The 22187-nt window shown below is 41.1% G+C and overlaps 2 protein-coding genes and 1 long non-coding RNA gene across 6 annotated transcripts in view; 1 reads left to right on the top strand and 2 right to left on the bottom strand.

Moving 5' to 3' along the window:
• kif5ab (kinesin family member 5A, b) overlaps positions 1 to 12603 on the bottom strand; it is a 42091-nt gene extending 29488 nt beyond the window's left edge. For 2 of the 3 annotated variants that reach the window (XM_088389692.1, XM_088389693.1), the window contains exon 1: positions 12172 to 12603. In XM_088389692.1, the coding sequence (XP_088245818.1) occupies positions 12172 to 12300 (129 nt within the window). In that variant the 5' untranslated portion in view covers positions 12301 to 12603. Of the gene's footprint in view, positions 1 to 7614; positions 7734 to 12171 lie in introns of those variants that run through there. The other variant, XM_088389694.1, reaches the window with a different exon arrangement.
• A 962-nt stretch (positions 12604 to 13565) lies between these two features.
• Positions 13566 to 19902, top strand: dctn2 (dynactin 2 (p50)). Its single transcript, XM_088390531.1, has 14 exons — positions 13566 to 13778; positions 14059 to 14127; positions 16457 to 16553; positions 16652 to 16713; positions 16890 to 16988; positions 17055 to 17215; positions 17474 to 17627; positions 17790 to 17855; positions 18014 to 18052; positions 18173 to 18250; positions 18419 to 18490; positions 18574 to 18676; positions 19094 to 19185; positions 19323 to 19902. The coding sequence occupies exons 1-14, from the start codon at positions 13743 to 13745 to the stop codon at positions 19407 to 19409; spliced, it is 1215 nt and encodes a 404-aa protein (XP_088246657.1). The 5' UTR covers positions 13566 to 13742; the 3' UTR covers positions 19410 to 19902.
• Positions 17786 to 20933, bottom strand: LOC148391010 (uncharacterized). 2 transcript variants are annotated; one of them, XR_015861416.1, is made up of 4 exons: positions 20714 to 20933; positions 20064 to 20125; positions 19288 to 19963; positions 17786 to 18087 (listed from the first exon to the last, which is right to left on the bottom strand). It is a non-coding gene; the product is annotated as an uncharacterized LOC148391010 (long non-coding RNA). The 2 variants fall into 2 exon arrangements; XR_015861415.1 differs by having other exon boundaries at positions 17786 to 19963.
• Between the last annotated feature and the right edge of the window lie 1254 nt (positions 20934 to 22187).

Here is a 22187-nt window from a genome sequence, read left to right as displayed (position 1 = left end):
AATTTACAACACCAATATAACTAATAAATTAATATGAAGGAGCTTTTTTATCACATATTTTTGCCTGTTTCGTTACGTATGTCTCACAAAACTTCAATTTTGCATCAGTTGAGTGAGCATAACAGGATTTACTAAAATTAAGACATGTTAATGAATAATGGGCATGAAACATATTAAGCAAAAAAAATACAATTGTGCTAACACTTTGCAGTGCTACTTTCCTATTAATTCCGGCAAACGTTCAACAAGGGCCTCTCTCAATTCTGTTTGTTCTTTAGTGTCACTAATCATTTCTTTCCCCACAATCCCTGAAACTATAAGGTTGTGTTTGCCATCCTTTCAACATGGCCCGCCGTTCCCTGAAGAGCAATTGAACTGCTCCAGTTGCATAACACTTCCTGCCGTTGAGGTTCCACACAATAAATATAAATTCCTTCTCTCCAGCTGCACTATTAAACAGTTAAATTAACACATCAAAATGGGATGTGTTTGTCTTAAATAAAGACAAAGTCTCTTTGCATTGTATCGAGTTGGGACTAATCTATAAAATTTCCCGAAGAAACGCTGACACCAATCATTAGTGGAGCAGAAAAAAAAAAATTGTTCTACTCAGCTGAATGAGTTAGACATGGAGTGGGAGCAGCATAACACAATGACCTCCCACTTTATAGCTGCCGCGTTGCATAAAGGGATTGGATGCTTGTGACAGAGGCAGGGAGGAGACAGAGGGAGGAAAACACTTTTCCTTACAACAGCAACATTTGCTCCACATGTTCAATCTAATGAGATCTGTAGTATCCCAAAGACTCCCTTTATAAAGATGATAATGATCTGTTTTCAAATACTGTGAAAAATAACCTCGATTCATCTGCCTCAAATAAATCTATCCAATCAAAGGGCGACCTTTCATATTGACATTTAACTCTGGAATACAATTCTTAATCTTCCAATTAATTAAGATGACTTACACGCTGGACACACAGGGAATCAGCTTTGGAACTTTGCCATAGAGATCATTTTTGCCCAGTCTTGTCCTCATTTTTGACTCAGACACACATGCTAACTGAGACGAAGGAATTCTTTTGACATTGTCCTTGGTTCCCTGGTGACCTCCTGGAAGAATCCCCACAGTGCTCTGTCTTGGGGTAATTTCTGAAGGCTGTCTCAGTCTGGTTTTGTGATTTTTCAATTTGTGGTGTCCTGAAGCGTTAGGAATGACTATAACACTTTCCAGGTTGGGATGTCAATCACTTTGTCATCTGCCTTCTTCCTTTGGTTCATGATATTTTGTTGCATTCTTTTGCCAGTTTCATTTTGTCAGACTGGTTAGAACCAGTTCTGGCTTGAACATATCTGGAGCTAATCAGGCTTGGGTTATGGTTAGTGAAAATGCAATTAAATAAAAAAAAACATTTCAAAAAAATAAATTCAACCATGTAGAAAGTGTTTTAGGTTTACTCAGATTATCTGTCTCCGATGTTTGGATTTTTTTTGATGATCTTAAACATAAGCCATGAAATATAAAGCGCCTAACATGAAACATGAGACGTTTGAGAAAGCGGTGTCAAGAAAGACCGGTGTAACATTTTCTCAGAAATGAATTCAATGTGTTAATATGCCTCTGGAATTAATAAGATCACATTTTCCCTCGACTAGACGTTTCAAAAACCACAGCCTGATCGTTTTATTCTTTTTGCATAATCACACTGAAGCCATTTTCGAGTCCCATGTGAGAGGAATAATCAATACAATTAAAGAACATGTTGCTGCCAAAAAGAAAATAAGAGCGGCTAAGGATTTATCAAGCGGGAGAAAGGTGCTTAAAAAGAGAGAAGTGGAACACGTCCAGCACTTGAGCAAGTCCTATTTCAATTACATTTTGCTGTACTTTAAGGAATTAGGGACAAATGAATAACCCATAATATTGGTCATGATTTCAGTTAAGCACCTTACAAAGTACTTGACCATATCTTTGTCGTGGGTTCAGTACATTGAGAATCTCCTGTTGCCTGAACTGTTTTAATTTTTATTTTGATTCAACACAGAGTCTGCTTTGGAGGTCGGCAGAAATTAGAGAATCGGAATTGTGAGGATTTCAAATTCAAAAAGTCGAGGCATCGATTGGTCGTTGCATATAGCTCACTGTCTTAAGTTAAAATGCATATTATGGTATGGAAGTAACTCAGCAAATGAAATCTGTTTACAAGTCATGTATTTTCCATCTTCAGCCACAAAAGGTCACCTTCTAAGGAAAGGCCAACGTGTCATTTGAAACGGGTGACAAATTACCCGAGACTAAAATGCCACTTAGAGTAAGCATATGCACAAACACAAGGGACAACAATATACTGCAGGTATGGAAAATATCTTAGCTTGGCGCTAATTGAGTGACAAAACTATAGGGACTCAACAAAATTCACGAATAACAGTATGCAAAGATGTTGGATTGAAATTAATTTTTTATCAAGATGGACCATCTTACCGTGGGAGGAATGTTTCGACACAAAGCTCTTTCCACTTCTCTCAAGACGTATTGCTAAATATTTGAAAGGCTGAGCTATGCCAGATAAAAAGATTAAGCCACCCACACATGCTGAGGCAGATGAGGAGGCCGCCATTTAAGTTCAGCGGCTTGTCTCCTTGACTGACTCCTGCTTTGCTCCGTTAGTCGTCGTTTGTGTGCGTGTCTGCTCTCCTTGGAAAACTTTGTGCTGCACAAGTTCTACTTTAAAGTTACCAAAGGGCCTTATGAGTTGACAGTGGCTGCAATCCTGGGACATTGTGACTTTCTAGGAATGTAAACCAGCAGATGTTCATAGAAAAAAAAAAGTGCTGCATTTATATGTTTCCTAATTATTGTAAAAAAAATAATAATAATTTTCTCATTCACCGCCAGCCCAAACGGAACTTTGACGACCATAGCTGTCAATGGCAGTGAATGACTCAACGTGATTATGCTCTTCACATAAATGACTATAATTTATTATTAATCATAACATAATCAAATTATACCATTAAAAGTAATTTATGTATGAAATCTGTGAGTCAAACTGGTAACCCTTCGTATTAATCAGTAGAAGAAGTAGCACTCAGTTGTCCTCATTACAACAGAGTCAAAATGCACATTTTGTTTTTTTCTCACTAATCTGAGAGCTCCAACGAAGCACAGTTAACTGGCAAACAGCCTTCGGGTTTGTAGTAGTGATGATGCATGGTGCTGAGAGGGGGAAAAAAACTGGTGTTGATTACTCTCGGGACCCTTGTGTTCTTTATTAGTCATCTGATGAAGGAAAAGTCACAAAAATTGTATTGTGCTGACAAAAAAAAAAGCAATTATGTCAACAATTAACTGACTTTGGCTCAACTTTTCTCATGTTTTAGTCAGCTCCAAAAATATCTTTGTTCAACTCCTACTAGACAGAAAATTGCCAATCTTTTTTGCCTTTGGCATTTAATGCAGTGGAGCGTGGCGTCAGTTTGATGATCCTTTCGAGGATTCACCACTTAAAAGTCAGCTTGCAAAGATAATTTGTTGTTATCTCATATTAGCTTTTTCCCCCCCACTGACAAGAGAAACGAGTCCATCGGAGCAAAGAAAATGCTGCATAATTCATGAAGACGGGAAATTAGTTAGGGAGCGGACAAGAACACAAGAAATTGTCATTAACTTTTCACACCGGAAAATGAGCTTAATATTAGCAACCATATGGATAGAAGAGGATAGTGGAGAGAATAATTAGAAGGCATTCAGTTGAGCGTGACAAGACAAGAAAAAGTTATTTACCAAAGAAGAAAATGAATGGCTCCCACTTGATTACAAGCTAAGGCGGCCCATGAGAGGGAGGGACTCCATATTGGATGCCGGCACACTGTAAAGCATCTACAATATCGAACGGCTAATGGCTCCACTTTTTACTCTTTCATTCCACGCCGTATATTCACTAGATTAATTCAGTCTATGCTAAATGTAAAATAGATGTGTAAAGTCAGCCAAGAAAAATCAATTTGTTGTTTTGTGTTCTAAGGTAAAAAATATTTCTTTGTCACCATCTTGTGGTCTCTTGGTGCTAAGGAACTATGTTGATGTGAGTTAAAGAGCCTAATTTAGATAAAAATAGCATTATATAAAAATTAAATAAAAAATTAAAAGTACTTTTAAAAATACATGTGTCTTCTTTAAGAAAAGCATCATTTGTGCTCCACCATGAAATAAATCTGCACAGCAGCGGTGACTAATACAGGCAATTTATGATGCAAAAAGTGCAAATTGCTCTATGTGAAATTTAAACAGCGTGAGCTTGTGATCCTGTGATCTTGGAATGATCCATCCGCAACCATGCACGAGTCAAAGGAAGATGCATGCCTCTTGCCATCCTTGGGGAACCCTGTCGATGACCACATCTGACTAGTAATGAATAATGCAGAGTCCATTAAAAGCGATCAGAAAATAAGAAGCGAATCGCTCATTTCTGGATGCCGTTTAGGTGGTTAGCCGGGGGTATATTGCTGGTGGAGTACTCGAAGAAATAGCCCTGTAGGCTAGAATTTTCATATTTGGCATTGGGAACATGTCTGCTCTTTTGTTGTAGTCATTGAGCCGTGATGTGAGTTAATTTGGATTATAAAAGGGCCTCGAGGGAGGAGAAAAACAACACCATGCAATGGGACTTAGCATAAAATGTAAATTAGTTGAGAAAAATCCTTACAGGTGAAGTGGAATGGTTGCTTTCACTCCAGGGGGGAATTTAAATGAAATATTTACAATGGAAAGATAGATGTAGACTAATATTGATGGATAATATTAATCCCCTTGATTATCTGGCCCCACTTCCATGATCAAAATTCAGCTAGAAACAAATCATATCTCAGCCACCACCCTAATGAGGATAAATGATATAGAAAAGCTTATGGATGGATAAATAGCTGAAGATCAGCTGTGATAGGCTGCAGCTCACCCATGACCCAAACTATGAGAAGTAAATACTATTAAAAAAAGAAATGGTTTGATCAATCATAATAATAATAATAATAATTAAGATCACTGTGATCGCACTTCTGTCGCCAAAAGTCACTCAGCTGAAGCTCAAACTACAACCAAAATGAAGATCAGCGATACCAGAAAAAATTGGATGGACGGTTCTCTCGGCAAAAACCAGCTTGGATAGGATCCAGTTGACACGCGACCTTAATGAGGACAAGCGGATTAGAAGACTGATGATCATTGATCCTTGAAGTGAGGTCATGTGCATCATAAAAGTTCAAAAACAAACACGGCGTCACTCATTAGCATAAAATGAACTAACAGAGGAGGTCCATTTTTTTTTCTTAAAAAAAAAAAGTCACACACTGACTACTTAAATATTCTGCATGCCAACTGAGTGCCGCAGCACATCGGCATCACGCAGCCCACAGCCGGGAGGGGTGTCAGCTGGGAGCATGGATTAAAATAAGTATGCGATAAAAGGAAGGGGGACAGACAAGACAAGACAAATGTTAACGAAAAGCAGGGTTAATCAATTTGGATTTTAGATTGAAAAAAAGGCTTGAGCTCAGCAGCACTCTCAAGTTTAAGTTCAATACATTGACCTGTGATTAATTAAGACGACAACGATGCTCACTTGATCTGCAGAGCTAATGTAGCAGACATGCTACACCAAAATGCTCCGGCACCACCTCAAGGACACCGCAGTGCACAAATGGTGAAAGGTTCTGCTTTAATAGGCCTTCAAGCCCTTAACCCCGCTAGTCATGCCCTCTTCCACCATGCAGGGAGCGATACGGGCAGTGTACTTGTTTACAAAAGTGGCACGAGTTTATCTAAGCCTGGCACATGTGCAGGCAGAACAAAGGCAAAGATGAGCACAAGAAAAAAAACCAGTTGTTGGAAGGCATTGCGATAATATAAAAATATTTAAGGAGAGGATTTCCTGGCAGCTTTTTTAGACTGTAGTGTGTGGGAATATTTTTTATTTGATACTCAAAACCTATTGAACAATTACTCTTGTGAAATATACACCCACAAAACAATTGGTTCAAAAAATGGTTCTTGGTGACTTTCCCGGTGAAATAAATAATCCCCAAAAATGTCACTCTACCATTTGGATTCAATCCGGTGTTTGATGAGTTATAGCAACACCATAGCAGCTATTTAGAATTTAAATTAAGATAGTGGATCAGCTTGAAGCTTGAAACCAATGCAATTGATTGGCAACAAGTCCAAAGTGAGTCCCACTGCTCTTGGCAAAAGTCACCCGAGATATGCTCCAATCAACCCCAATGAGGACAAACGGTACCGAAAATGGAGCTGTGATTGATCGGCAACTAGACCTGCTGTCCTCAGCTGGGAAAAAAAGTCACCTATAACTTTAATGAGGACAACCAAGCAATAGAAAATGCATGAGTGGATACCCTCTGTGATTGATTGGCAACCATGCCAGGACAGATGTCTGCTCTTTACCGCATGCTCATAATCGTAACAATCACGCCCCTGATGGATAGGAACATCTGCTTTAGAAGCAAGCGCTGAAGCCAAATGAAGCTTCACTTACAAAAAATGGTTGTCGTATTATGATGAGACGAGCCTTGGCGTCACTACGCTATGAAATACAGCAAAAATATAAAGCGGGAGAGTACGAGGCGTCGTAGAGAGATACAGGCCGGAGTCGAATTAGCCGCGATGCCAAGCAACGGCGGTGGCATCCAACAAGAGAAATGAGCTCACGTCTTGACCCGACATCGCAATCCCATTACAGTGTCCTAATTGGATCTGGTGTGTGCTGCGTAGTGAGAGCATTAGAGCACTTTAGTGTGCTCAGAGGAGACCTTCGGACATTCCATTTGGGATTCTGCTCTCGGTTTGTAGATACCGCAAGAACATTGGCTGGATGTGAGGCGTATGAAATCAGCTTGTACATATATTTGCCTTACTACATTGGTGGGTCAACTTATGATTGTTTTATATTTCTACAGGCACCACTTTGGGTTGTTTTGCAAAAAAAATATACATTATATATATCCTGGGTTGATCTAATTTTTTTATCTAAATTGGGCTGGTTTTAAACCACCATTTTAAGAGTGCAGCATTTTTGAGGGTATAAGAAACAAATGTGTTTGGTGATTAAAAAACATCAACAGTGTCAGCTCATCTGCACTGTGATGCAACTCCCCCAGGCAGCATTATTCTGCTCTACGCACCACCGGCTACAAAAAGCCATCTCCAGTTGTTAGACTCACAACTTTTATTTCACAACTCCAAAAGCACACGATTGCAAACAAATGTGTACTACTTAGTGGAAACTCCAAACCACGTATACCTCGGTCAATTAACACCATTAGTGAAAATGCAACCGTTTAAGACTTATATAAGCACACTGGGGATTACCTATATTATAGGTCAGTGTTTCCCAACCTTTTTTCATTCCCGGCACACCTTTTCATTAGAAAAAATCTCGAGGCACACCACCAACAAAAATCTGTTAAGTGTTACACCAGCTTCTGTCACGGTCGGGTGGGGCATGGAGCAGGATGACCAGGTGCAGCTTGGACCAGGGTTTATTGGTGAACTCAAAAAAGGCAAACTGACACGACGTAACCACAATAACATGAATGACTGACCGGGACGTGAAACCAGACGACATCAGGACATGACGACAGCAAGACCGGACGACAACAGGAACCAAAAAGACCTCATGACAGGAACACACAACGTAAATCCAATACCAAACAACCACAACCAATGATCCGACAGGGAGTGAGGGGCAGACAGGACTTATATACACGACAGGTCACGAGAGGTCAGGTGGGAATAATCACACCGATCATGGGCACACAGGAGGGGAGGGGCGAGCACACAGACAGAAACCAAGACAGACACATAGTGGAGCAGTTGGGGACGATACGTGACAGCTTCTATTTTAAAATCAGTTATATTACAACAAAAGATGTAAAGTTCTATTCCTATATATGTATGGAGAGTCGAATAATTGAATAAAAATAAATACTAAATATTCTCAATAGCTCTGTACATTATTGTGGAGCGCTCAACATAGTGAGCGCATGCAAATTTAAGGAGCAAACAACTCAGCAGCATCTCCCAATCGCTTCACAATCTCACCCTTAAAAACTCTCTGTGAAATTTTCAAACTAAAATCTGAAAGAGAATACATGGTGAAGAAAATGGAAATGTGCCCTGTGATTGGCTGGTGACCGGTCAAAGGTGGGCCCCATCTTCTCTCGCCAAGTAAAATAAACTCTGACTAACCCGATATAATATGGATGAACAGCTGTTGCTAATACATTAGCGTGCATTAGTGTGTTAATGCTATTAAAAGGATTTTGACACTTTCTCAAATTTTTAAACCCGTGAGAACAAAACATACAGTATCTGAGAATGTGATTTTATGGATGAACCATTTTAAGAGGCGAGGCGGACCTCTGGGGCATTAAAAATAAGCCACTAAATTGAGAAAGTAATGGTCCACAGCCACCGCCGATGAACTTCTACAAAGCCGGTGACCTATATTTTAAAAGTGCCACCAGAGTCACACCACAAGTGAAGGTTAAGCGTTGACCAAGGCATTTCTTATATTATAAACTGAGAGAGCGAAAAAAAATGATGCCACTTGACTAACACTCAAGTCAAGCACATCTCTGAAATTAATTCATAAGGGTCCACAACAATTGGCAGGCAAACGAACCATCAAATCACTTCATTTTGCGGCAAAAAGACACCAGAGAATGGTTAGAAGCAGCGACAGTTAAAAGACTGGCGGGAAATAACACTCATCTCGGTCCTAAATCTTGCCGTCGTGTTTTGCTCCAGGTGTGATGCATGCGATCCATTTTCATAGTGTGTATAGCCACTCACATGGCGGCGAGCGTGAGATAGCAATAAATCAACACCAGGTAGAAAAAAAAATACTATCGAGAAGCAACCATTATTATTTATTCAGCATGGTGCCCATCTCTCCTCACCTCCTTTTACCAGCATATTACAAGAAGGTCCCCCGTGTGATGCCGCATCATTGCAGACAGTGAAATAATGCTGTGTCGCTACAAAGCAGATTGCAGAAAAAACAAAGGCTGAGCCTGAGGGCAGTGTGGCTATTAGAAAGGATGCCATCCATGCATGAGGACCTAAACTAATAATAGAAGCACATTCAGTCCCTTTCCTGTCACACAGGTAGGGCCTAACAAATGGCCGGAATTACTTGCGACATAACTACAAAAGGCACAAATAACTGCTAAGTTGTGGGTTCAAATGTTTGGTGACAAAATATAAAGTGTATTTTAAGTCAGTTTTGCTCAAATCAAATGTGGTTTCATCTAGGCTACTATCTTTTAGTTGTGTTTCTTATACTTATTTAATATGAAAATGATGAACACCTCTCATCACACTGAACTATTGCCGCCATGGACGGAATATGTAATAAATGTCATGGTTGGCGACTGTCAAATCATATTCAATAGTACAGCATAGCGAAAGGTTAGATGGGAAGCAAACAACTCGGATGGCATTTCTTTTCATTGCTGACCTAATGAGACTTTCCGTTTGTGTAGCATATGGAATAGTGTCACTGCTCTTGTCTGGCAGGTTTATTGAAGGAAATAAGAAATGCTAGAATTGAAGTCTGACATAATGTGACACACAGTAGATATTGAGGTGGTATTGAGGCCATCATGTCACATGAACAGGCCATGGAACGTTAGTAACCCTGCTATTGAAAAGATAAATTTAAGACCTATAGATCCCTTCAACATATATGTTAGCTACCAGAACATTGGCTAGCCAACCTATAGATCCAGTACTTATGGATTCACATGTAGATAACTCATTCAACTCAACTCGACTTTATCTGTATGGTCCAAATTGAGGTTTATTTTCTGTCAACAAATTGTCAGGTGCGCTGGGGGCGTGTCATGAAAAATGACCTCGGACCACCAGAATGCGACACAAATTTCTTTATTATATGGATTTAAAATTAAGTAGCAACTGTTTAAAATGTCTAAGTTTCTTTGTGAAGTGCTGCAGGAATGTACAGGATGACCCTAAAATGTCTTCTTCAAACCAACATGGCCGACTTTTAAGACAGCCAAGTGAAACTGGCTTCAGGGTTGAATTTTTAAACATGGTGGGGTTACCATATTTGGCTACGCTACATCAGACACCACCCCAAAAAAAAAAAACATTTGTCAAGACGACACTGTGAGCATGCCAGTAAATACTAACTGCAATGGTACGTCTCTTATCAGTCAAGCATCACCACTTCCTCATGTTTTCCAAGGCTGCCCATCCTTCCCTAAGATGTTCTCCCATCCACTCCGTGCACAACAACAAGACACCTCTTCACATCTCCTCCGAGCCTGCTGTCAACAGCTCAGATCACTCTCTTAAGACCTTCTTAAAACCCCCAAACGAACCAAAAATATGTTGTAATGTGAATTTATTCAGAGCATAAGCATGTGCCCGATTTAATCTGATGGCAGCTGCATGAAAGGCACTCTGGAAATTTTCTCTGCAATTATACTGAAGGCTACAGAAGGGAACATGTAGTGTTTTTATTTTTGCACAACTAAGCACATCTCTCTTGCGCCCCCAAAAGTAATATTACAGCGGAGCCTTGGAGTGATTTTTACATAGCAATAAAATAACAAAAGGAAATGAAAGTCATCTGTATCAGGGTCTGTCACCATGATAAAACCATTATTATTAACTTTATTAACACTATTTTAAGTAACGCTTAGAATGGAGTTATGCCATTTAAAAAAAAAAGTTCTTATGTGCGACTTCCACATATCAAACTGTGAGTATTCAGTGTTGTCAATTTACCAACAAATCTTTTTGTGGTCTTATTTCCCATCCAGACTGCAAATGGACAAATACACAGCTGGCTAATTTAACAAGATGTCAATGTTTTATGCTTCATTAACATAAGGCATCATGTGAAAGTGATTCACAATGCAGATTAACATTATTGGCATGCAAGTGTAAAAAAATAATAATAAGTGGAATACTTAGGAATAAAAAATTCTTCTTTGTGTTATAACGAGATCAAGAAGTAAAAAAAAATGCAAAACAGTCACGCCAGCCAAATCTGCTGGGATTGACTCCAGTACAACCAATTGGGGGCATAAGTATTGATGGACGAATGTGTGATGTGAAGTCCTGATAACCTGCAGACTGCATCGTGCTTCTCTTGCCAAAAGTTAACTGGGACAGCTGTCAGCCACCCCTGACCCTAATGAGGACAAGCACAATGGAAAACAAAGGGATAAATGTACTCTTTGATTGGGTCCATGGTGGACCCCGCTTCTCTCTCAAAAGTCAACTAGGACTTTTCTCATGTGACTAATGAGGACACGTGGTAAAAAAAAGATGGATGGATGTGCACAATGAGTGAGTAGCAAACAGCCTGAGGTGAAGCGTGCTGTCATCAGGATAGAATCCTGCAACACAAATGAGTTGCATAGAAAATGCATGGGTGTTTGTTGATTCCAAATAGTATGGCTGACGGGTGTAGGTGAGGATGCCGACGGCAATTTTCTGCAGTGTCTACAATCACTTCCTTTCAATCCACACACCAGATGGGTGTGGATTTGGACCACCCATTCAAACAATGACCACATTTGCATTTAAACTCTGCCGAAATCCCTCCACCTGCTGCCTGCCTTGTCACATGGGCAATCCTCAGTCCCATCAACCTCTGGCATATCTACCACATATGATTGAACATGTGTGTAGCTTTTTTCTGGCTTTTCCATCTATTGCTCCAAATCAGGGTGCATAGTCGACGGCTGTTAATCTTTTTTTTTTTTTTAAAAAGCACTTCTCGAACAGAAAGGACCCACGCCGCCACATGTATAATCAGGACTCCTGTAAGATTGACAGCAGCCCATAATTTACAACCAAACGTTGCAATGTAACCTGAGTTTGATCGATTCTGACACAAAGAGAGGCTTTTAAAGTGCATTCGCTTATGGTCAGAACAAAAAATACATATATAAAACATGAAATCGCCATTCATCTTGTTTGCAGATTGGAATATTCATTCATGCCTACTTCAGAAGCTTTTAAGATGCCAGAAGTGGTAATTAGGATGAATTGACATGGTGACAATGAGGAGGCACGTTTAATAGGAGAAAAAAAAAATCATATTCATATTAGTAACTCACCCCAAGGAGAACAGTGTCTTCGCCTTGGAACACTGGGATGAACTTATCTCCACGCAGGATTTCTGACCGGTTGAGTGGACGAAAACGACACAGCACCTTGATATTGCATTCTGCATTCCTGTCATCCATTGTTGTGAGAAAAAAAAAGGAAAAAAGTACAGTCCCAAAATTTTGTGACAAAACAATAAAAGAATCTTCTTGCAACCTGTTCCCAAGTGGATGCTGGCTTATGCACACGCAAGGCAGTGCATTTGCTAGATTGGACTAGATACTACGAGGTGTTTTTTTTTAACGTTCAAAAGCATGGAGGGGAAAAAGAAGAGGGGGTTAAACAAAGAGAGAAAGAAAGAAAAAAAACCAGAGGCTCAAATTGGTGCTGAACAGATGGCGGCGTGTTACACTGGGGGAAAACAGTACAAACTGGTACGGTCGACAGCGTCTGCAAAAGCAGCATGCTCGCATCTCTCTCTCTCTCTCTCTCTCTCTCTCTCTCTCTCTCTCTCTCTCTCTCTCTCTCTCTCTCTCTCTCGCTCTTTCTCTCTCTTTCTCTCTCTCTCTCTCTCTCTCTCTCTCTCTCTCTCTCTCTCTGGGTGGGCGGGGCATCCGACATCCTCTCATCAGCACCACTAGATGAAGAAGAAGCACTCTGACAGTTTGCCCCACGCTCCCCCCTAAATTGTCCATACTGTCATTGTTGCAGTATTATTTGATAGAAAAGTTTACCACTAATAATAGTATGGAAATAAATGTTTTCGGGTTATTTCTGTTGTTGGGAGAGCTGCATGTGTCTCTAATATTTTGGTGCATGCAGCATATGTCACTGGGAAATGTAAGCAAACTCAATACAAACCCTGCAGCTTTTTTCTGCCAGGGTTTATTCCCACTGTTTCTACAAATAAAGATCTGTTCTCCATTTTTTTCCTAGCATTTAACTGTGTTTTCTTTGTAAATAAAATAATTTATTTTTTGGATTATTATTTTCAAAGCTTCAACCTTGTTGAGTTATAATGGACCGAATCCTAACCTGAAAAGGGACAAGTCGACAATCTGGCAACTGACTCCACTGATTGGTTCGTGTTTTGCTTGGACCTTTAGCGCCACCGCGTGGCTACTTTTGCAACTAGAACATATGTGGGAAAATGTCACGTCAGTTATTTTCAATGGTTAAAAATACGCTGAATTAGACTTTTGATAATGACTAGTGATCAAATTTATGTAATATTAAGGCTAATTCAATTCCTTTGTCTTGGCTAAAGTTAAACACTGCGCACGCGCATAGAGGCTTTTCTGTGCGTTTGATTTATTAACCACATGAGCTGTCCAAGTCATTTACCCTTTCTGGAGCGTCAACAATACCGCCAACGGGCGAAGGTTTTCCATAAACCGAGCGCACAAACTGTCAGCCGAATCCGACGACCACATCAGCCTGCGAGACGTCTACTACCGCTAGTCGCTCAGCTTGGCTGGCCCCTTGATCACCTTTCAGTCATTTTGACCGATCTAATCGATTATCATCGCATTTTGTGTCGTCTTTGGTGTCCTGTCGGTATCACGTTTTGCTTTCACGCATAATGGCTGACCCCAAATACGCAAATTTACCAGGAATTGTAAGTAGCAATTGCTTAGCAGGTTAGCCTAGTTTCGGCTAAGAGACTGGCTCTTGTTAACAATGATCAGCTGTTTTACTAGCGTTATAACTTAGACATAACTGACATTTATGTAAGCCTTTACATGTTATATGCATTACGTGCGGTGCGCTAAAAGCCACCGTAGATGAAGTATATTAAGTTGTATGGTGTTTGAATAAACCGGGGCGTTGGCCAGGCTAAAAGATGCTGCTAGTCGTGCATTTCGGTTCCAATTGTTGTTTTTTTGTTCCTTAAATAGGCTTTTAATGAGCCGGATGTGTACGAGACGGGTGACCTACCAGAAGATGACCAGGCTCAATTCGAGTCGGTAAGTCGTTTGTTATTGTATAATAATAAAACAAATCTATTGTGTGTCAATGTCAAACCCAATTACGTCATAAACTGGACACGTGCTTATTTTTAGAAAGATTGCATGGTTTGCATTTTAAATGTTAACGGTAGGACCAGTGTGAATGGACTTTTAGATTTGTTGTAAGGAGTATACTCTCACCTCATTAATTATATGTGCCCTGCTATTGACTGGCTACCAGTCCAGCATGGACCCAAGTCAGCTGCGATGGGCTCATCGTGACCCCATTGTGCATTCAAATTCAAATACATTCACGTTGTGTTAGTGTATTTGAAAAAAAATGCAAATGTTTGGATTCCTAACTTGAAGCGGTAGAAGCTAATTGGCATTTTCCCTCCTATGTCGGTCTCCCCTTCCCAATGCCCCTGTTGTTTTGACTTTAATCCACCTCTCCCCGGACCCTAGCTTTTACAAGTAAGATTGACCGTGTTTTATACTCCCAGTGGGCTTCGATGCTGTGCTTTGACTTGCATGATTTTTATAATCACACTTTTCCTATGTGTTGAAGGGATTTAGGAGACTTAAACTATGTATATGTTGCTATTTTTAAACTGTTCCAAAAGACAGGATGAACTGCCTGCCTGTGTGTGTGATTGTTCAAAGAAAGAAGTGTTTGTACTAAAATTGCTTTCCAGCCCTTTTCTCTCTCTAACTTATCATGCTGTCGAGCAGCTGCTTCATGGCTAACCTCGCCCTGACTAACTTGGCTGTTTATGGGCGTTTGTCCGCATGCTCCACATCTTAATAGCGCCTTATCTTACTATCAGCCTCTTTGCGATTTGACACAAGTACTTTTCACCGCAAACTATATCCAACTATATGAGGTGTGTCAACAAAGTTCCAGGTCTGGTGTTACGAAAGATATTTCAAACTCAAATGGCACATTTTCAAAGTTGAAGTCCAACAAGTAATCTTCATACACTCCTGGAAGGATTCTTCCGGAACTGTCAGATTTCAGTGCTCGAGTTGGTCCTGTCACAGTTTTCATCTTTTCCTCATGGGCCGAATCACTGCTCGAGTTGGTCCTGTCACAGTTTTCATCTTTTCCTCATGGGCCGAATGAAGCAAACGCCGCAGAATCATGGGGATTGATCATGTGGTCCACATTTAAGGGAAAACGAATAGTTTGAATTTGAAACCGAGTTTTTGAGGCATGATTCCTGGAACTTTTCTGACACACCTCTCATGGACTGCACTTGTATGGCGCTTTATCCACACCCTTATTGTCAGGGAAATGTAACAAATGGTTTCAAATTGTGTGGAAATCGTGTAGGTTCGCAAAATTGTTAAATATGCAAATGCATGAGTGAATCTTTGAGATGATGTCGTAGTTGTGACCTGAGCAGGCAGAGTGACAGAGGATCTACCATCTCTTATGTTACAACCGGGGGAAGAGAGAAAGAACTGGAGGCATCCTAGATAATTCCAGGGTGGTTACTAAAGCATTCAATGCTTTCTTTCTGATCTTCTTTCCCTGATCCCAGTCAGCTGATCCTGCTCTTAGTGTGTTGTGTGTGTGTGTGTGGGTGCATGTGTGATAACCACATTAATACGTGTTGTCTCTCTCTCCCACCCTGCAATTGTTTTATGCTCTTTCTAACTCTCTTTGGAAACCCAAGGAGCTGGTAAGAGCCTGACTAACCCTCCTCGTCTCCATCCCGCTTCCCCCCCTTGCTCCCGCCCCTTCATCAGTGTAACTTTCTGAGTGCCTCGTTTGATATCGTCTTGTCTGACTCTGCAGTTCATCCTCATATTTAGCAACCAGTCAACACTATCGCTTCCTTGTTCCATTCGCCTCGTCTCGTCTTGGTCTGCCATAATTTCAGAATGAGTTTTGAAGTTAGATTTTAGTGGGCCACTGCTTTTTAATCATACTGAAATCACCAAGGAAATCCTGCCACACACTAATCTGCATCATTTTAATTTTGTTATTCATTTATGATCGTCGTTTTAAGTTCAAGGGGAATGTCTAAAGGGATTTTGCTTGCGGTGGTGAAAGTTTTCCCCACCACTTTCCATTTTTTGTGCTATTTTACATAAAGAGGGTCCTTGGTTTACAAAGTTTTAAAAGGTCCACTTTTAGTTTGGAGACGTAACCCAAAGCTACATGGCTGCCAGTCAGTGATGCAGAAGCCATAATTATAATAAATGTTCTTTTTAAAAATGCCATAAATATCACGTATGCCGCCAAATTGAGCAACATGTCTGGACCCTGGTAAACTGAGGACCCTCCACACACACACATATATATATTCGGTTTAACTTATTTTACTACCCCCGATAACAGGAGGAATTGTGCAGCGACAGTGTGGAGAGAATCGTGGTCAACCCCAATGCTGCTTACGACAAGTTCAAGGACAAGCATGTCAACACCAAAGGCCTGGGTCAGCTTCAACTTGATTATCGGGCCAAAAAAGTCCACTAATTGATTTCGATTTTTGTTTTCACCATTCGCTTGGTCTCCTTGCTTTTGTTTGCACAGACTTCTCAGATAGAATCAGTAAAAGCAGAAGAGTGGGCTACGAGTCTGGAGAATTTGAAATTGTGAGTGCATTCATTTGATTGTTCAATCAAATATTAGAACGACATCGCGAGAATGTCTGCTCGTCACAAAACATGTCTCTTTTTAAATATCATAGCTTTACCTCCTCAGCTTGACTTTCCATGCAAAACTCGCTTTGCAACCATATTCTCTGTGTTCTTGCTGTGTTGCGCTGCAGCTCGGAGAGGGCTGCGGCATCAAGGAAACGCCCCAGCAGAAATACCAGCGCCTGGTCAACGAGATCCAGGAGCTCTGTCAGGAGGTGGACACTATCCAGGTAGCCTGTCGCACACTCACAAACGTTCTTACCACTCATTGATGTGACACTGGACTGTGTCGCCAGGCTGTCACAAAGGAAAGCAATGCAGAAGAGCGCCTGACCCCAGTGGTCCTCGCCCAGCAGGCGGCCCAGCTCAAGCAGCATCTAGTTTCCGCTCACCTCGACTCGCTGCTGGGACCGCAGGCGCACATCAATCTAGCGGATCCGGACGGAGCGCTGGCCAGGTGAGCCACACCCTGCTGGTCTGGTCTCGCTGCCTGGTGGGGGAGGAGAATGAAGTCATTACAAAAAAAAAAAAAAGTGGCGCTACCATTTTTCTCCTTTGTGCTCATGCCCAAGATTTTTTCATACAAATACAGGCTTTTCAGATTTAGATACAAATTAAATTTACATTGCCATCTTAGAAGTAAATGGAAATACCCCCCCACCCTCCCCACCCCCCCCCACCCCCTTACACCATTTGGCTGCATCTCGTTCCTCAGGCGCTTGCTCACACAGCTCGAAGTGGCCAAGGGCAGTCGCGGCTGCTCTGCTGGCGATAGTAAGGCGCCGGCGGCAACCAAGGGCCCAGATGGAGTGGTCCTCTATGAACTGCACAGCAGACCTGAGCAAGAGAAGTTCAATGAGTCTGCCAAGGTAAAAAAAAAAAATATATAGTACTGTTGAACCCCAGTATATCGTTCAGGATGTTTATTCATCATCATTAAAGCACAGTAGCTTAGTAAGCCAGGCCACCGCGCGTACACTGAACTGCTGGAATCAAAATGATGTAATTGCACTACCTGGTTCTCTCGGTAGATGGCAGAACTGGAGAAGCGACTGGCAGACTTGGAGATGGCTGTTGGCTCAGCATCAGACAAACAGGTACTGGCACAAATTACATTCGTCTGCTTCCTTCTCTTCAGACGCCAAAGATATGCAGTGTGTATTTATGCTCCTGTTGCTATGGAAACATAAGCTCCCACCTTGATTTATTTGACCTTGTTTAACCGACGCCATTGTCCTTGGCGCTTCCACCGCAGGGTCCTCTGAACGCCGGCATGCAAGGAGTCAGTCTGACAGTGAGTCGTCTACTTAATTATGTTGTCACCACAATCTATAGCCAAAGAACAAGGTCACATTTTAGAGATTACATCATTTCCTGTCCCATTGCCCTATTAAGTGTGTGTTTTTTGCTTCAGGATACTTTGGAACTCCTCCAGGCCAGGGTCAGTGCACTGGACTCTGCTACTTTGGATCAAGTGGAGGCCAGGCTGCAGGTAGGTGTGCTAACTTTGGTGAATAGGAGGGCAGGTCATTTTAGTATTTGTTTTATCTGTTCTATAATTCATGTTAAATGGGAGTCAATGCACATTTGCCACCTTTTAATATTTTTTCATATAAGGATGTTTCATATGGACGTGACACGATGGATTTCTGCATTTTAGAGTGTGCTTGGGAAGATGAACGAGATCGCCAAACACAAAACAGCCATTGAGGACGCCGACACACAAAACAAGGTTTTACAGTGCTTCACTTTCACTTTACTCGCATGTATGTCAAGGTTTTCGTGTTGTTTTGTTAAGCTTTCATATCTGTGCAGCTGTCGCAGTTGTATGATGCGGTGCAGAAGTGGGAGGCCATGTCCACCTCCGTACCTCAGGTGGTCCAGAGGCTGGTGACAGTCAAGGAGCTACATGAGCAAGGTGATAAACTCGCAAGACTCAACAAGACGTGCAATATTGCCTACAAGCCGACGTAGTGTTGCTCGGAACCTCGTTACCCCGTGGGAGCTCACTGACGAGGGTGTATTTAGGTTAGCGGGGGAGGAACGAATGGTTGGAAACGCGAAGGAATCTCGTCATGGTGTGTAAACGGAGTGTAACACTTGAGAACGGGATGATTATATCACATCTTCTTTAATATTCATCAGAGCGGGAGTAGATTTGACGTTGCTATTTTGTCATCATGGATTTTTCATGCAAGTCTTGAGCTGATTTATTTCAATGGAAATGGATCACATGACACCATTGTATTTGTACGCAAGCCGTTCAAAAGTTCCACAATATAACTCCTTTCAGGATGAATTTAAGGTGAACCGTTTGTGTCTGTGTGTCTCACAGCTATGCAGTTTGGCCAACTTCTCACACATCTGGACACCACTCAACAGATGATCAACAACTCTCTGAAGGATAACAATACCCTGCTGACACAGGTAAGGTTCATCAGCCACATGCACCCATCAGAATTAGGAAGACGGTGTAACTTTGAGTATTCATGGTACAATTATCCTGTCAGATCAAAAAAAAAAATTCACCTCAAATACATCTTCCCCATATTTACTCGTGTCAGGTCCAGCAAACGATGAAGGAAAACCTGGTGGCCATAGAGGAGAACTTCTCCACGCTCGACCAGAGGATGAAAAAGGTGTCCAAATAAATAAACCTGGACAAAACAAATACAAGAAAACAAAGCGTTTGGACATGGACAAATGAGACTTCCACATTGACGCTTGGCCCCCTAACCTCCCTTCCTCCTACTGCTCTCTTCCTCCACCTATGCCTTCTTCACTAAGTGGAATGTTGGGAAAGATTGACAAAATAAGACCAAAATTCTTCAAGGTTATTGAATTGACTGTAGTGTATGATTGCTAATAGAATTGGAGATTCAACACGAGACTGGATTCATATTGTCCAATGAAATGGCTCACAGTAAAGTTGGAAGGATACCTTAGACATGTACAATAAACTGTGGCCTCTGAAGGAAAACTGTAAATATGCCTACATTACCTTATTTGTTTGCTTGCGTTCAGTCACTCACTTGTATTTATATTACGACTGGGAGGCACACACGTTAATCTGCTTTACCATTGTCTAAACTTCAACTGTATTGTCACAGAATATGATCAATAAAACATGAACTCGGCTGTTTATGTAGTTTGCATTTCTTTCAGCTGTTATACTTGCCGGGAACCGGTAGGTGGCAGCATAGCACTGTGGAAAGGACACAAAGCATGTAGGAAGGAAAAACATCCATACATAACGTTTTGGTTTTTTTAAATAGCTTGTTTTGATAAAGGAAAGTCAAACCTACTGGATATTCCACAGCCGGTGTAGCAAAAGAAGGGCGTGTCCTCAGTGCACAACAGCGGCCATCTGCACTCAATTAAATCACACAACACAGCACTGTTACTGTCAAGTTTAAGAGGAGAAGGAAGACTGATGATAATGACGTTGAATGAAGCTCGTTGAGGAGTGGGCGTCAGTAATCGGTCACTTCACAATGCGACATTGTTCAGACTGTCTCCTTAAAACCAATATTAATGCTACCTTTACACAATTTTCTAATCAAATGCATGCAATGCATGTTTTCGAAAAGCAAGCAAAGTTAAACGTTTTATACTTTAATCCCCCAAAAAATATACTAAAAAGACTAAATGAAAGCTTTGCACTTACCAGGCTCTAATTAATTAACAATGGCATTATATCATAAATCCACATTCAAATGTTTTTGAAAGACATACATTAAAAAATGCCGTGCCTTCTTGACAAGGGCCATAAAATGTAACCTTGTGGAATCCCAAAATAATTAAATTGTACATCTTGGTCACCATACTTACTTTTTAAAAATGCTTTGAAAGTAAATTGGTAAGATCTCATTATTTTTAAAACTGCTATTTTTTTTATGTTCTTGCTTTCCAACATGCAAGATAAATAAATACAAATGAAAAGAACAGCTCTTACTTTGTGAGACTATGTTAGATTTTAAGCTTTATTCTATCAACACATTAGCAGCTGTATCTCTACGTCTCGCGTTTAAGCCGGGATGCTTTCCGACAGCTGCCTTGCGTGCGTGTGTTTATCTATGCGCGTGTGGGTGTGTATAGTGGAGTGAGCTGACTGGGTGTGGCGCAAGTCTTGACCAAGGCAGTGGTGGTGCTCGGATGGAAATAGGAAACTTGCTGCAATGCAGGAAAACCTCGAACTGATCAGAACAATACCCATCAAACACCGCTCAACTTCGGAGGGTCCATGGCAGTGTCTTTCACTTTATTTTTATTCTAATGATATAATACTACACTTATTTTGAAAATGTTTCAACTTAAAATAAAACAACAACCAAAAAAAGAATTATACTTTTATGCATTGACTATCACAACAATACTTGAAACAATGTTTTATAACCGTTTAATCCTTGAACGGATCATTCAACTTCTGATTTTCCACAAGATGGTTTTCTGTTATACTGTAATCACCTGAAAGTTTTTGGACGTATGGCATGTTAGAATGTTACAACTTCACACGTAAGGTTTTGTCAAGCGTTTGACCTTAAAACTGAGTTTTGGCACAACTGTGTTTAACTTTGTTAGTTTTCTCACAAAGTGGTATTTTGGAATGAAGCAGTATTTCTTAAAACAAGGTTTTAAAATGACTTGGACCAATTATTTAATTTAGTTAAACTTTAGAGGTTTTGTAAGCGGGTCAACAAAATATTGCAAAAAGGTCTTCCTAAGATTCACTGACAACGCTTATGAGATCAAATGACTTCTTAAAATAGATTTTCTTATTAGATCGTACTTAATCAAGTGTCCCTTTGACTTGGATGCCACGTGGTAGAATAATGAATGAAGTAAACATCATGTGTGACTGTTAAGCAAATGAAAATGATGCAACCCGAGTTGTAAACAAGGTCTCGCTAATAAAAGAGCCCATCCTGACAAAGTCAACAGACAGCTGGGTGGAGGTGGAGGGAACGTCGGATTGGGGGTGGGCGTGGTGGGGTTGTGGCGGTCCAAGTGTGCCGAACTACTCAGCAACAGCCACCCGAGCCGTGACGCGTTGCCGGTGCTGTAAGCCGGTCCTGGAGACAAGTGTTTGAGCTCGCGATTCGCTGCTCGCCGCTGTTGCTATGAGGGGGCCGTGCGCGCGCGCCGCCGCCACCACGTGAACGCGCACGGCTTTAGATTTGCCTGGCGCGCACCGGGTTATGGGGTGTGAACGTCTTGTTTACGTGACGCTTTGTTACCAAAACTGTCCTAGAACTTAGTAGATAAACTCTTTGACACGCGTGTATGATGCAATGCGACTATTATCCTTGGACGTTTATTTATCCCCCTGTTTAAAATACCTACGCAACCAAAGACTTGTGTAATTGCGTAGATAATCACACAACTATGATTGTTAAGACAACCTACGGCCTGATGACCACCACATAATT

This window comes from Syngnathus floridae, chromosome 11 (genome assembly GCF_059516105.1).
Source record: "Syngnathus floridae isolate MCC-2025c chromosome 11, RoL_Sflo_1.0, whole genome shotgun sequence".
NCBI lineage: Eukaryota > Metazoa > Chordata > Actinopteri > Syngnathiformes > Syngnathidae > Syngnathus > Syngnathus floridae.
This window is presented reverse-complemented; position numbering and strand designations above follow the sequence as displayed.

Bases quoted from the DNA above. Each gene is read 5' to 3' on its own strand.
- dctn2 (XM_088390531.1), top strand. From the start codon at position 13,743: ATGGCTGACCCCAAATACGCAAATTTACCAGGAATT. The intron at 17,628-17,789 runs GTAAAAAAAAAA...TTCTCTCGGTAG, and splicing joins AGTTCAATGAGTCTGCCAAG to ATGGCAGAACTGGAGAAGCG. The intron at 18,677-19,093 runs GTGATAAACTCG...TGTGTCTCACAG, and splicing joins CAAGGAGCTACATGAGCAAG to CTATGCAGTTTGGCCAACTT.